This window comes from Colias croceus, chromosome Z, assembly GCF_905220415.1.
Source record: "Colias croceus chromosome Z, ilColCroc2.1".
NCBI lineage: Eukaryota > Metazoa > Arthropoda > Insecta > Lepidoptera > Pieridae > Colias > Colias croceus.
This window is the reverse complement of record NC_059568.1, coordinates 1,541,146-1,557,011: the sequence shown is the minus strand read 5'-3', so window position 1 is coordinate 1,557,011 and position 15,866 is coordinate 1,541,146. Positions and strand designations below refer to the sequence as shown.

Sequence of the window (15,866 nt, the reverse complement as noted above, 5' to 3'; positions counted from 1 at the left end):
GGTTTGATGTCGGTGCATGGGCTTAATGTGCTTAGTGTTTGGCACCGACTTCAAACCTATTTAATAAATGGCACATAAAAATAATATTTAGTAATTAATAATATCAAATCTTTTTTATTTCTTACTTTTCCGTTTTTGAAGTCGGTTGTTTTTAACGCAGTTATTTTTATTTAATACTTTTTAGTGTATTTTTCAACACGAATCAAACGAGCCCAAACTCGATAAAGTTGAGTCAATATATTACTGAGTTCCTATGGCCACCTTCCGATTCCATCATCAGATCAGCTCCATGTCATGATAATGTTTCATCGCTATCCAATTTACATTCGTATACAAAATTTCAGCTCAATCGGTTACCGGGAAGTGAATCAAAGTTACTTGCTACATTGAAATTAAGTCATCGAGTACAGACAAAAATGCTCATAAAATAAAAACTACTAGGCCTAGCCGAATAAAATTTTTATGGGACCAATTCGACACCATCCCGCATCGAACAAAAAAAGAATCACGTAAATCGGTTCAGAAACCTCGGAGTAATCGGTGTACATACATAAAAAAAAAAAAAAAAAAATATACCGGCCGAATTGATAACCTCCTCCTTTTTTTTGAAGTCGGTTAAAAACAACGTCACCAACTTTATGTAAAGGGAAAAAAAGACAATTATTTGTTATTATTAAAATTTTTACACTTTTAAAAATTTCACAGAAAATTCCTTACCACTTTGTCGTAGCTCCTAAAGTAGCGCTTACACAGCTTGCCGAGCAGCTCATGGGGCTTGACGAACAGCCTCGAGCAGAGCAAGAATGTGAACACGAAGGATTTGCTCGCTCCAGGCCGCAGCAGATCCACCAGGGCGTCAATACTGGCGCTTACAATCTGTCCATCTTTGTATTCCACATCAGGTTTATCCACGTTCACGTATGGTAGAGACATACTCTTCGTTGGGAGGGAGGGCACCTGGAAGAGTATATTTAACTATTATTATGAATCAAACTTTAGTTGGAGTAAACCTTTCTCTCATCCGAGTTCAGGAATGTACCGCTATATACACCACTATTTTTTAATCAGTACAAAAACTTTAAGGACATGTTAGCGAATACTTTATTATCATACTAGCGGTCCGCCCCGGCTTCGCCCGTGGTACATATTAACGTTTTCTCTACATAAGAACCATCCTCGTACTTCAAGGAATATAATAAAAAAAGAATTATCGAAATCGGTTCAGCCGTTCTCGAGTTATGGAATTACAACGAAAAGTGGCATTGATTTTTATATATTATTAGAAGATATATGATGTAAGAATTACATAATATCGATAAATAGCAAATATATAATCATTTGTTTATTTAAGAAAGTCTCACTAAAATCATAGACACATTGCAGAGTTTATTCACTTATTCACTGATAGTAATTACCTAACCTTGGGCAATAAAATGAAACAAGAGATGTAGTTACTAACTTTATTTATTTTAATTTCCTAAATTCAAATCTCCCCTTCATACTTCATCCGGGCTTAGGAATGGCATAATTACTTTTTTACAATAAATTAAATAGGTACGTAGGTATGTAATTACAAAACAAACAATATCTAAATCAAATTTTGGCGTATTTTAAGAAGTTAGAATCAGCTGTTTTTACAATACCTAACCTGTATTGAAAGAAATAACGATTTTGGCGTATTTAACAAATTAGAATCACCTGGTATTTACAATTATCTTAACTAACCTTACAAGTATTTCAATAATTGTCCTTCAAAATGTCCACCACCATTATCAATACATAGACGTGCACGTTTTATTAAATTGTTTTTAATGAGAGAAGTAGGTACGTTTTTTTGTCTTTTCACTTCATCCAATATGCGCTGTTTTAATTGTTCGACACTAACCGGCTCACTTTTGTTCACTTAATTTCACTCCACAAAAAGAAGTTCAAGGGTGTGAGATCAGGTGAGCGAGGAGGCTAAGCAGCTGGCCCGCCTCGACCGATCCACTCACTTCCAAACTCCGCTGTGAGAAATTCATGAACCGCAGCGTTATTCGACATTCGTACTACGTCGAGGATCTTCTTCAAAATACGCTAGTACATTACACGTTAACATTTTGTGACAACGCCTGCTGGTAAGCATTTACCACGGTTCGTACTTTTGGCGACCGAGCGTTCGGGACTCAGGTACTCTTATCTGTACATACGTACTGCTGCACTCGCATTTTCTCCACTCAAAAAGAACGCACGAAGCATAAGTACATAATCCCGTGATATGAATTGATATGATAGTGTACCGGGAAAAACGTAAACAAACGCGACGAAAAAAAGCAAGTTTTCACTTCCGCTAACAATTAGGCACTGTTTGTCGCAACACGTTCGGCCTTCGGCGTTGGGGATTGGGGTGCGAACTGCGAACTGCGACGCGGGCGCAGGCCACAGAGGGAAAGGGGGTGGCGCGGCGGGGTGAAGGATGGCGAGCTTCGACGCGAGTTTGCCGGAATTTATCAATGGAGCTGTGCAGCGGACCTATTCGAAATCGTACGCTAGAAAATTACAACACAATACCTAGTGTGGGTCATTGACTAAGAATAGGTTTAACAATTTTTACATATTTATGTGGACAATTTTGGGACATTTCTGTTTGTTAGTGTTTTTAATTATTTCTTACACAAATATGATTGGTTAAAGGTACTTAACCCCTTACCGCATACGGAGCCATATATGGACGACGAAGTTTATGAATTTTTTATAGGCTAACTATAAACAATATCTAAAAAAACTACCTTACATCTTAAACAGCATTTCATCGAGAATTGGAATGTAATTAATTTATACAGTGTAAATATTATCCATCAGATATATTATAGATTTAGTCTAGGGCGTGCGACGGTTTGGGTGCGCGGAAAAAACCGTGATTTTCAAATTAAGATTTCAATATCAAAAAGGTGAGTAAAGCCATGAAAAAAAATATTTCTTCATTCTTTAGTCTTTCTAAAATAAGGTAAAACATTTGGTTAGGTTGTTTTTTTGCTTTAATCATGTTTTTTGTACTTTTCCAAATCTGTCATATTTGGCTTCGTATGCATTCCGTCCAAAATATATTATGTCATATGTGGCTGGGTATGCATTCAAGCACAGCATGGATACTTTCACTGATTGTTCCAGTATCGATCCTAGACACTTTTATCTCACTATGCTAAGCATGTAAATATTATATCATCATCAATAAATACAGACTCATGCTATATGCCACTGTATGATTTTTAATTAGCCGTTTCAGAGCAAATGCGAAAGTCAGGGAAAGCTCTTATTACCAAAAGACGTGGTCGTCTCTCAAAAACTTAGAAACATCGGCATCTCTGGAGTCTCCTCAGTATTTCTGACTCGCCAATTACCGCAAAAAAGCTACGAAAAACTCCTGCAGGACATCTGGATTTTCACTTTGATTCTGTACGATCTGATGGGATTAGTCATTACCGAATTTGGAAGAAGAACGCCCGTCAGCTATGCCTATATTGTTCCAATTTCGTTCCTTCACGTTATGTGAAAAATATAACGTGTTTTTATGTTATAATGACAAACGTAATTGTTTTAAGCAATTTCACGAAGTATAAGTTGGCTGTGATTCTGAGTGTTATTTAGGTATCCATATAAAGTACTAACATTTCGCCCGCGGCCTCGCCCGCGTTTTCAAAGAAAACCCCGCATAGTTCCCGTTCCCGTGGGATTTTCGGGATAAAACCTATCCTATGTGTTAGTCCAAGTTACCCTCTATATTATGTGTGCTAAATTTCATAGAAGTCGGTTCAGTAGTATTTGCGTGAAACAGTAACAAACAAACACATACACATACATCCACCCTCACAAACTTTCGAATTTATAATATAAGTAGGATAGGATTTATGTAAAGTATATGTAGCATATCAGTTGACTAAGCATTCAGGATACAAGCTTAAGTTTAGTTTGGGGCTTAGCAACCGTGTGTGTGAAATTAGTCCGGAATATGTTTTTATTTTATTAATCAGTTACTTTTTTCTAATTGCATACGAAGCCATATATGACAGAAAAAATACAACAAACACTGCATACGAGTCCATATATGGCGCCGTTATATATTTTCTATAATATAAGTAAATAATTTTTTTTCTCAATTTGATCTCATAATGTAAGGTCTAATAAACACTTTTTTGCAAAAAAATAATTTTTATTTCATCTCCTTAATAATTCATGCAATAAGGGGTTAACACCCTGTAAAAATTTTTGCACTGATTAAAAAGTAGTGGTGTATATCGGGTTTGAGATATATACTATTGTGGCGAAACCAAAACTCGTGTTGGCAAAATAGCGGATGGAAATTTGTATTGGAAACGGCTGGGGCGTGATAGCATTTACACGTTAGTGAATTCGCGGAAGGTAAGCTTCAAAGTATACATCTACATAAATAAAAACATCGCTATATGTCGATATTGCAGGTGTCATACACAGGCACTGTCAATTTTCACAAAGTATTACTAAGGTCGTTAAGATGGTACGCAATCCTCCCTATGTGTATCATTAAGAAAGGATCGGCGGCCGTTGATACACACTTTCCAAAATAGCAATAATTAAATATTACCCAAATCAAACCCTAGGCACAGAATACATAATAGTAGCTGAACGCTACCCTAGGTTAACCTGTTACCACGTTGCGTAGAAAATACATATTATGTGGTGTATCGGTCGGTAAAATACTTAATCTATATAAAAAACTAGCTTACCGCCCGCGGCTTCGCCCGCTTTAAACGATTTGAGATTTAAACTATCCTATCTCTCAAGTTGGATCAAATTGCACATGGTGTGCGAATTTTATTATAATCGGTTAAGTGGTTTAGGAGTCCATTGAGGACAAACATTGTGACACGAGATTTATATATATTAAGAAGATAAAGACATTTCATCGCAAATGCAAAAACCCGAGTCGCGATGACGAAAGCCGCTCCCGTTGGCCGATTGAATATATCGCATCACTCGCTACCCTCAACATTACTTATTTTATTTCTACCTATTTCGAACACTATGAGTGTCACCCTGCACTTGCCTGATTTTATACCATATTTCATTTCAGGTAGAACATGAGTGCTATAAATAAGCACTTACTTGCAAAATAAAATCGTATGAAAATATATTTATTTGTACGTCAACATCGTCTGCATTTGTAACAGTCACAGCGTAATACCTCAAAGGGTCCATTAAGATTATTGATTCACAATCGCCGTTAATACCTGCCTACACTAAGAGCTTCATGCAATTTCATATTTTGCTCAAAAATTATTTCTAGTTACATATTAATCTCCTTTAATCTATGTTGTCAAGGGGTTTTTATTAATGGAAATTTGCGCTTTTACAGATGCTAATCCATCAAAAGCGGATAAGGAAATTAAAAGCCTTACAACATAATTACAATAGTAAAAAATAATTTCTTAAATAAATGTTTTACAAATTAATCTTTTACCAAACAATCTCCTCTTGTATTTATCACTTCCCATTGTATATTTAACAAATAGGTCCTAATTAGGTATTACCTTAACAGAAAAATTATTCTTGTCGAGAAAATAATCTTTAAAGAAGTAAGGTGATATAAATTGGTACCGGGAACGTTCGACGATAGCGCGAAATGCATACAAGAATGCCTCGTCTGCGAAGTTAAGAGGCAATTTCATTTGCCCTCATATTTTTGCACGTGTTACTTTAACCTATAAACATATAATAAAGATATTTTCCTAGTAATGTATATACCTAATAACTAATGAACCTCTGTAATTGAAAGTTCACCAGGAGCGTGTATAGCAATTTTATCAAGTTTCATTTGTTAATAATCTTAATTCATTCTACCACAATCTGTTCTACGAACAATCCCTTGCACTTTTTTCAAATATCTGATTGGATGCAATATGTAATGGGTTCGATGAAAGAAACGTGAACATCAAAACAAAGACTACTTTTACCCCCTAGCCCCCTAATCCTATCCCTAATCAATTAGCTGATTGTGCAACAGACGTGCATCGAAAAGCTGTTACTAAAGGTCACAGTTATTATATAACTACGAACACCAATTTCTAGTTTAATAGCGTAGTGTTCACGGAAATTGAAATTTCTACATGCATATAATATATAATACGTCAGATCGTTTGAGAGCTGAATTGATTTTTAGACCAGTCGGTCAGAAGCACGAGCGCTAACAGCGTAATAATATTACGTATATACAAAGCAGTATAATTACGCCTTTAAGTCCAAAGTATAGGCTTTGTCTACCGTCTGGCTCTCGCTTCTAATCCCGGTATAAGTGAGGTACCGAGACTCCTTGAGAAGTACTAGGGAAATGCATTTCACATTAATTTCACTGATTTGCTTTCTTTTAGGGAAGCTACTTTGGTACTATCATCAGTTCCCTGAACTTTGCAAGAACGACGCTTTTGGATTCTTGACCTGTTTTTTTCAGTTGGTCCTAAACTCGAGCGTTTTAAATCCCAGAATCCTTAGTTGTAACGCTAGCAAGAAAGCAATCGTACTTTTTTACCTATTTAGTAATAATATAAATACTTACTACTGCATGTATTGTGTAAAGTAAAATTGCTGCGTCATTTCGTATCTGTTCTGTAATTTATAAAAATTACCTTCGTTACACTCCTCTTGTTCAATACAACAGTTTATAGTTGCAAATTACTTAACAAGAACAACATACCGTGCCTGCGATGTTGTCTTAGAGATTATTTCTTAGAACTCGTCTCTTAGACAATTACTATTGATTTACTTGCTTATAAAAGTTTTATCAAGATCAGTTGAAATGGAATAACCGGCCAAATATATAGGAAAAAAAACGGTTTTCTTTATATTTTGTATAGTTATAAACGAAGTTATACTACCAAAGAAACAATTATACCAAATATGAAGTCAGTCTTTCGTTTGCCATAGTTAAGAACTAACAACAAAAACTGTAGTCCACAAAAAGTTTTCGCTTCTCCTTTTATACTACTTTCCAGGAATTACAGTCGTTACAAGGGATTTAGAACATTCGTTACGTATGTTGCAAATAATCCTTTCAATTACTGTTAAGCTTTAGAGTGCATGTAAAATATTGCAAAATATATTATTGGAAAAACAAATAATTGGATTGCATGAAAAATTGAATATTCATTTACTTATTGATCACTTAAAAATATTTTTATTTCGATTTGTTTGATGAAAACAAAACATTGACGATATGAATTAATTGGAACAAAAGTCTGCTATTTATTTTATACATTTACACTAGTTGCTCGCCGCGGCACTGCCTATTAACAATTACTTAAATACAAATATTTTTTAATATGAGTGTGAATTTATAACCTACTAGTGGTCCGCCCCGGCTTCGCCCGTGATACATATTTCGCATTAAAAGGTAGGGTCCTTTTTCGGGTATTAAAATATCTCCATACCAAATTTCATGAAAATTGGTTCAGTAGTTTGGGCGTGATTGAGTAACACACAGACAGACAGAGTTACTTTCGCATTTATAATATTAGTATGGATTGTAACTCTTTGCTTATTAATTTTTATATTCTCACGTTCACATTTGTATCCTTTTTGAAACACAATATAACTAGATGAAATTTTCATGTTTTAATTTCGGCGAAGCAAACCTGAACACTAGTTCTGAGGTGTACAAGCGCATGAGATACAAGTACTTACTTACGCAAACGGAAGTGCAATACCTATTCTATCTCATAGTTAGATTGAATGTTTGGAGTATACCGAACACATCAAACATATAAAGCCTTGTTTCCACTTGAGCATGCTCAGGCGAATGAGCCGCTCATTCGCCTGAGCATGCTCAAGTGGAAACAAGGCTTAAGGTATCAACGTCTTTTGAAATGTATAATTCCCAACACTTGGTTCTAAAAAAGGACACAATATATTCAACCTAATTATCCTAAACTAATACAAATGTTAATACTCATATACGTTCTATAGTTTTCAAAAGACGAGGGCGAAGCTTATATATAGTTCAGGTTTCATGTAATACGTGTAGATAAATATAGTAACCGGTATATATATATTAACGAGATGGTATACCATTAGAAAGAATTAACTTAAAAGCATAGTCCTTCCAATAATAATTATTTATTAATCGTATAGTCCTTGTAATCCTTCTTATGTACAAGTGATAGGTATGTAATTATATAAAATTATTATTATTTGGTTAATTTTAATTAAAAGATTATGAAAATATCAAAGATTACGCGACGTGAGGAGTTTTTAAAACCGAAACACAGTATCTATTATATTTCCCTGCGGTTTTACCCGCATTGCTCCGCTCCTGATGGTCTTAGCATGATGATATATAACCTATGGCCTTCCTCTATAAATGGGCTATCTAACACCGAAAGAATTTTTCAAATCGGACCAGTATTCTGAGATAAGCGCGTTCAAACAAACAAACAAACAGACAAACAAACAAACTCTTCAGCTTTATAATATTAGTATAGATTTATCACGGTACTGTGTCATACATTTTATAACGCTGAATTTACAAGTTTCACAAGGATAAAATAATTACCCCCATATGCAGCTTCCGCTTCTACAGCAGCGTATAACAAGGCTCTTCTTACACTAGTATATGTCGTTAAAACGAGTCAAAGCTAGCGTCGCAAGTTACGTGTGAACAACGCTGCAAATCCTTTGTGGTGTAACATTGCAAAGGGCCAACAATTATGTCCTTTTTTCACTTGACCCACTAAAACGTGAAACAAGCAACGCACGTATTGATCTATTAAATTCGCTACATCACCATTCGTAGAAATATTTTATTTGGCTTTCCACTGAAACAGGATCTCGTTTCAATTCTGATAATACCATTGTATTCGACACATATAAAAACAAATGCAACATGGAATATGTATTGACGAAGCAGCGTCGGAATCACAAACGGAAATCCCTGTTCATTGTTTATATAATATTCGGTGGATTTATTGGCGCACGTCTATGGAAGCCTATGAGATTTTATGCATGTTGAAATAAAATTTAATTCGGCAACGCCTAATGAGATTGTTAGTATAGATCTATTCATCATCTATCTACCTTGTAGCAATAGCTGTAATCATGTTAACATTACATTATTGTCTAATAGAAGATAAGAAATGTGTGTGTTGTATACCTATTGTATATCCGACCATCAATAAAAGCATTGATAAAATTAAATAACTTTTAAAAATATTATATTACTATAAATAAAAATCGAATGCTTTTAACAGGAAATATTTTCATGTTTTATTATAAATCGTTTCCATGAATAATAAAATTCGTTACCTGATTGAAAATAACCTGTAATTAAAATATGTACTCGTTTATTTAAAATTGATTTATATTACATATTATTTTCGGAATTTTAATTAAATATGTTTCACTATCCGATAGACTGATTCAGTGACGAGTATTGAAACTAACAATTCGCTTCATACCTATTGAGTGATTTGCATTGAAGCGCTGTGAATAGTCAACAAAAGTTTAAGTTACAACTTTAGTGAATCTATAACTACTGTTACCTAACAATCTCTGAAACTCGCCGCAGTTATGCTGCTTTATGTCACCTATACAGGGTGACTGGTAAGACGTCAGACGCATTTTGACAGGAGCTTCTTCTCATGAAACTGAACAACTTTTGGGGCCTTAGCCAAACGGCAAAACGCCAAGGAATAGAATACGCTATCGATAGAAATTGACATAAGCGTATGATGTTTTGCATAAGGATTCGGTCACCCTACCAACGACAACGACGACCACGAACAAAATTTTCATCCAGTCGCAATTAAATAAAATTGTGCAAAACACAATTAAAAATGAAATTTAAGAATTTCCTGTCGTATTGGTGTTTGGAAAAAAAAATTTTGAGATCAATGGATAAACAAACAGGTTTTTCATAGAAACGGTGGCTCCTAGAAAAAAATGTATTTAACCTTTTTTATAGATAATTAGATTATATACAATTTTGGTTCAGGTGATTGTATGATAAACTTACCGTCTCGGCGAAAATCGCAAAAAACCCTATTTCTTTTTATTAATTGACCTCGAATTTTTTTATTCCTGAGTACCAGAATGACGGGAGATTTTAATATTGATTTTGAACAAATTTCGGCAAGATTGGAACTTTGGTCGTGGTCGTCTGCGTCGTTGGTAGTGTGATCGAACCATTACCAAAATGTCATGAGCTTATGTCAATAATTAGCGTTAGCAGTTTCTATTCCATGGCGTTACGTACGTTTGTCTAAGGCCCCGTTCTACAACTTTTCTGAATTCGTAGAAAAAAAATTGGACTTTGTATGGAAATCGGTCAGCTGATTAGCGAAGTTTCCTTACAAAGTCCAATTTTTTTTATACAAATTCAGCAAAGTTGTAGAACAAAAGTTCTTCAGTTTCATGAGTAGAAGCTCGTGTCTAAATTCGTCTAACGTCTTACCTTTCACCTGGTATAAGACTGGAAGAATTTAATCCGATTAAACTTGAACAAACAAAGAAATACAGGGACACAAAAGCAAAACCGCCTTATATGCTAGTGCGTAGATTTTATTCAATTAAAAGGAGATAAACTACAAAATATTCAAGTGTAAACACCGCTCGTCTGCGATTCTTAATAGACTATGCCAATCCCAAATGGGCATTTTAGCATAAGCCTTTAGCTTGTGTACTCTCTAGAATCTTACGGAGTAATCTACAGCTTTGGACTTCGCTGAAAGGCTTTTATAGTGCACTTGTGTGCTATTGTAACACAATTCTATGTATCTGTTACTAGCCCTAAGACCTAATTTTGAACGTACCAAATGTTGTTTGTAGACGGTAATACAGCATGACATGCGTTACGTGGTGTCATGCCGGAATTATCGTTTTAATATATTGAAATGAATGTATATGTAAACTATAAGGTACTTGATGGAAGCTGATTGATGATACTTTCTCTTTTATACTACAATATCTGCATGTATGACTGACATGCACGCATGATTCCACGCACTAAATTGAGGCTGGACGCGAACTGCAGTAAAATGTATGATTAACTTTGTTCCTCAATTATTCACGTAAACGCATGTCATGCTTGTATTGTTGTCTAGGGACAACTTAAGTTTGAGATCCGTATCATTACTTATGCTTTAGCAAAAATACATTTAGTATGAGTCTTCTTCAAATGTTTTGCAAGAAATGTCTTTTGGAGCGTGAGCGTTTGTGAGCGCGAGCGAGTGTCTCAAAATGAAGAGAACTATTATCAAGGCACTTGGGGTAAATTATGTCAAACGGGATCATTCGATATTCCAAACGTCTGAACCGAATTCTATCAAAATCTATTGAATACTATATTAGAGAAGCCATTTCAGTTATGATAGCAGACTGGGGAGAAGGCGCCTTCCTGTTGTCGAGACTGTAATGGCGGAAATAGCAAAGGGTAGCTAACGGAAGCTTACGGAAATGGATTGGAATCCGACCGAACTAACGAGGTGTATTTATATAAAAGGAAACCTCAGAGACCTTCAGTGACCGGCACCCGCTATTTCGTGAATTTCATGCAACTTCCAATTTCCATTAGCACAGTTCCATATTGACAAGCTGGAGCCTGGCGGCGAATCAACGATATTATAATACTTGTATGACTCTGTAACCACGTGCGTCGACGGACGTTAACTGCCGCTAAATCAATTTACTGACGAAATTTAATTATGTTAGCTTGATGGGTTTTTAAGATAGGTACACCATCGAAACGACAATGTAAAATATCAAGGAGACATATTTAAACCAATTTGCGGGGCAAAAACGAGAACGTGCGGTGGAAAATGTTCAGAGGCTACATAAATGCAATATCGTTTTTAAAAATGTATGACGTCGGTCAGGAATTTTCCAGTAACTTGATAGATATCGCCGAGCGTCCCGTGAAGACTTTGAAAAGAAATTATAGAGGAAATTTTTAATGTGAAGCTGCGACGTAAGTGGCCAAATTGGTTTATGCTGCGCTGTAGTTAAGGGAAAGACACTAGTTAATAGTTAAGACCTTTTTCATGATCATGAAAATATTTTTTAGCATCACGAATCCGTTTAAAAAGGAATCCCTTCCATACTTAATTGAAAGCATATTACTTGTTCTTCGAACTGATACAAGGCTTAAAGTTACATGTATACTCAAATATTCACAATATAGTCTGTTTCGTCTCTCTGAAAGTGAATATGCTGTAATAACAGGAAGGGGATAACAGTTGTATTAAACACACCTCGTGCTTTCAGCCTTCGGGTTTAGTGCAGAGTATTTCTCAAATGGAAATCCCCAATAACAATGTCGATGCCCCCCGCGAATAATCCGGTAATCGTAAAAGTGTAAATGTTCAGGAAAAATAAAAAACCATTTTTCCTTAATAACTCCATTAAACAACAAGTATCAGAGACTTTTAATATCGCATATGGAAGCTAATTTTTTCAGCTATCTGGTTATTTCAACAAAATTTAAGTAGTCCCAAAGGCTTCATTATAATTAAGCTGAATGCATTTTACTATACTAGTGTAGGTCAAGCTCTGGTCAGTAATGTCACTTACGATATTGTTCGTGTAAATTTATATTTTCGACGGCAACAGTAAAATCTTGTTGCGCTAATATTCGTGTTATTTGTTTTGTATACTGAACATTTGTAAAAACCTATTATTAGGTTATTCGATTGTTTTACAGTAACGTACATTTTATTGTTATAACTATTACTGTTTATTCAAATAGTTTACGTAAGTATTATTTGATGATTATTATAGTATATTTTATGAAATACAGGACATTTTAGTAAATGAAACAACTTTGGATTGTTTCACAAAACACGATAGTTATTATTATTATAAAAAATAGACACTGCACTGAAGACACGACTATTACACATGATTACACAATCATGAAAATTATACTATGGTCCTATAACCTATTACAGTTAAAAATTTAATCAGAATCCTCATCAGAATCTCACAGAAGGCAAATCCGCCGTGACCAGTCAGTACTTGTGTGGTGTGGTGTGTGATGTCTATTTTTCCGACTACTTTGTATGCAGCAGCAGCGCTTGGGAAAAAGAGCTTCGTGACTCCGGCCGTTCCTCCTACATCGTATCTCCTATCCCATTCGCTGATCGTATCCTGTCTCAAAATACGCTTGACGAATGAAACAGGACACAGATCGTAATCCGGTTTCCTCCTCAACCCCAGAGCGGCCTCCTTGGCTAACTCGTCTGCCCGTTCGTTCCCCTTAAGCCATGCGTGCGCCTTAATCCAAAACAGGGAGACCTCCCGCCTCTGCAATGCAGCTTTTCGGAGGGCCGCCCGTGTTTGCATAGCCAGGGGATGAGGGGAACTCAGGGTAACCGCCTGGAGCGCCGATCTGGAGTCGCTGAGGACGCTTCCTTTGCCGCTCTACTCTTGCAGGCTATGTCTACTGCTCTTCTGAGCGCTAGGAGCTCAGCCTGATAGACGGTACAATACGGAGGCAACGCAAGCTAAATGGCCTTTGTCTCGGCCTCACCTTTCCATACGGAAAGGGCGGCTCCGACTCGACCCTAAATCTTGCTGCCGTCCGTATAGACCCTGTGGACATGGCTGTTAACCACGTTGGCATAGGTGTCCTCATCTATCAAGCCGAACCCCAGCTCTACCTGCTCTGCCGGATGTGGGTCCTCAATCGCGAGTGCCATTCGTTCCACCTCCCTGTCCCTCAACACCACCGGGTGCGACACACCCCTCTTGATCTCATAAAGCCTCGAAGCTTCGAGTATCCTGAGATCAAGAGGGAGAATTCCAGCCAACAGCATCGCAGAGTTCAGAGAGACAGTCCGATATGCTCTGCAGATCTTCTGGGCAAAACCCCGTTGAACGGTGTTAAGCCTCTTTCTTTTGTACCCCCATCTTTTCCGCTGTGGGTGCCCACGCTGCTGATGCATACAAGATAGTCGGTTCTATAACTCTCTCTATAACTGCGATATATAGAGTCTTAACTACTTGGGGGTTAAGGTCCCAACTTACTCTAGCTGCTCTTGCTAATAGCTTATAACGGGCTTTTTGCAAACGCTTCCGACATGGGTGTTGAATGTCAGGCCGCCATCAATAGTAAGGCCCAGTATCTTAATACTTTCGAAATATTGGATGTCCCCATTACAAGTCGTGGCCTGTTAAATTTTAATTATCGTGTCGAGAACAGGGCACATGTCTTGTGTGGCGCGAATTTTAGTTTATTTCTGACACCCTATTCGTCAATTTTCCTCAATGTGCAGTTTGCCTTCGTCTCTACTTCTAAAGCAGTATCTCCATCAAACACTAGCACAATGTCGTCGGCAAAAGCCTGATAAAACACATCCATCTCCTCTAACATCCATAGCACAGGATTCAGCAAAAGGTCCCACAGGAGCGGCCCACCTCACGCACCCCTTGTTGTTCTCTCTACTCACTTCCACACCCGCATACCTAACTTTCACACCTCTTCCACTCAGGTAGCTGCTGATCACCCGCCTTACGTTCCCCGGACACCCAACTTTAACCGCACCTGGCTGGCACCTGGCTGGCCACCAGGCGCTGTCGAAGGCTCCTTCTATGTCCAGAGATACCACAACAGAAATATTCTTCTCCTCCCTCTTATTTCTGATGTGGCTCACTAGTCTATAGAGGGCGTCCTCGGTGCTCCTCTATGGCATGAAGCCATACTGATGGTGGCTTATTTTGGACAGCAGGTAGAACCTGAGTCGGACGACCAGCATCTAATGAAGATGAAGATGAAGGTTTCGATATGGTCTATTCTGATGCCTACCTCGTTTATCTATCAAACTTTCATCTCTTTTAATTTTTTCTAAGGCCGTGTAAATCATTTGCTCAGTAATAGAAAGAGTGTTTAAAAAAATACCTTGCATACTTGCACTCCATAATGAATGTACCTGGAAATCGATTTCTTAATAAAACCCCGAATAAGCCTGTACTAGCACTTACTTAAATAATGTAGAAAACTATTTACCTGAATAATATCGTAACAATATTTACTGTCAAATCATATTGATATTATTTTTCGTAAAGATCTAAAACCATATTATTCGTTTAAAATACATTTTAATGTTATTTTATGGAATATACGCGTAGTTTTTCATATCTTCGTAAATAAAGATAGAAAAATTCTGAAAAAAAATTACATGGTGTATTTTAACTTCTAGATGCCGAAAAACGCATAACATGAAGAACCCCGTAATAGGTCATTACCGGATTATTCGCGGGGGACGTCGATGTGTGATTCGGGAACAAAACTAAATCCCGTGCAATCACGTTACCGGCTGCAACTCAAGCGAGGCAATTACGGATATATCGAGAGCTCAGTATTACCAATAGACGCTGAGTTTGAGCCAGAATACTCGCTACAAAAATATGAGTAATGCCAAATAAAAGAAAAAAAAATATTTTTGCGCGAACTCCACAATGAAATACAAATAACAAAAACTTCATTTGCTGATAGTACCCGTCGGTCAAAATTTATTCCGTGACGGGCGCAATATTGATGAATTTTGGTAGGTGGCTTAATTCTACGAAGCGTCATACAATGGTGAAGTTAAATGATGAAAATAATAACATTAAGGGTGGCTCCGTGCATGCAAGTGGGGGTCGAGCGCCGCGGGGTGGTCGAGGCGACATGCAGGAAGGTGATAGGATTTAAATCAGGGGCTAGATGCGTTTCGGACCACGTTGACTAAAAGTCTGTTAGCGCACCTAAGTCTTTATTAATCCGCTGCACCTGGGAAAAATCCCTTTACTTTTAGAAAAGTACACTAAAATGCAATCAGACACGTGAAATGCACTTTAGCTCGGCTTTTTCATGATTTTATTTTTAT

General features: G+C 36.8%; 1 protein-coding gene across 2 annotated transcripts in view; it reads right to left on the bottom strand.

Moving 5' to 3' along the window:
- Positions 1 to 15,866, bottom strand: part of LOC123705579 (ras-GEF domain-containing family member 1B-like) — a 69,537-nt gene that overhangs the window by 19,381 nt on the left and 34,290 nt on the right. For both annotated transcript variants that reach the window (XM_045654432.1, XM_045654433.1), the window contains one exon: positions 718 to 957. In XM_045654432.1, coding sequence (XP_045510388.1) covers positions 718 to 957 — 240 coding nt within the window. The remainder of the gene's footprint in view (positions 1 to 717; positions 958 to 15,866) is intronic.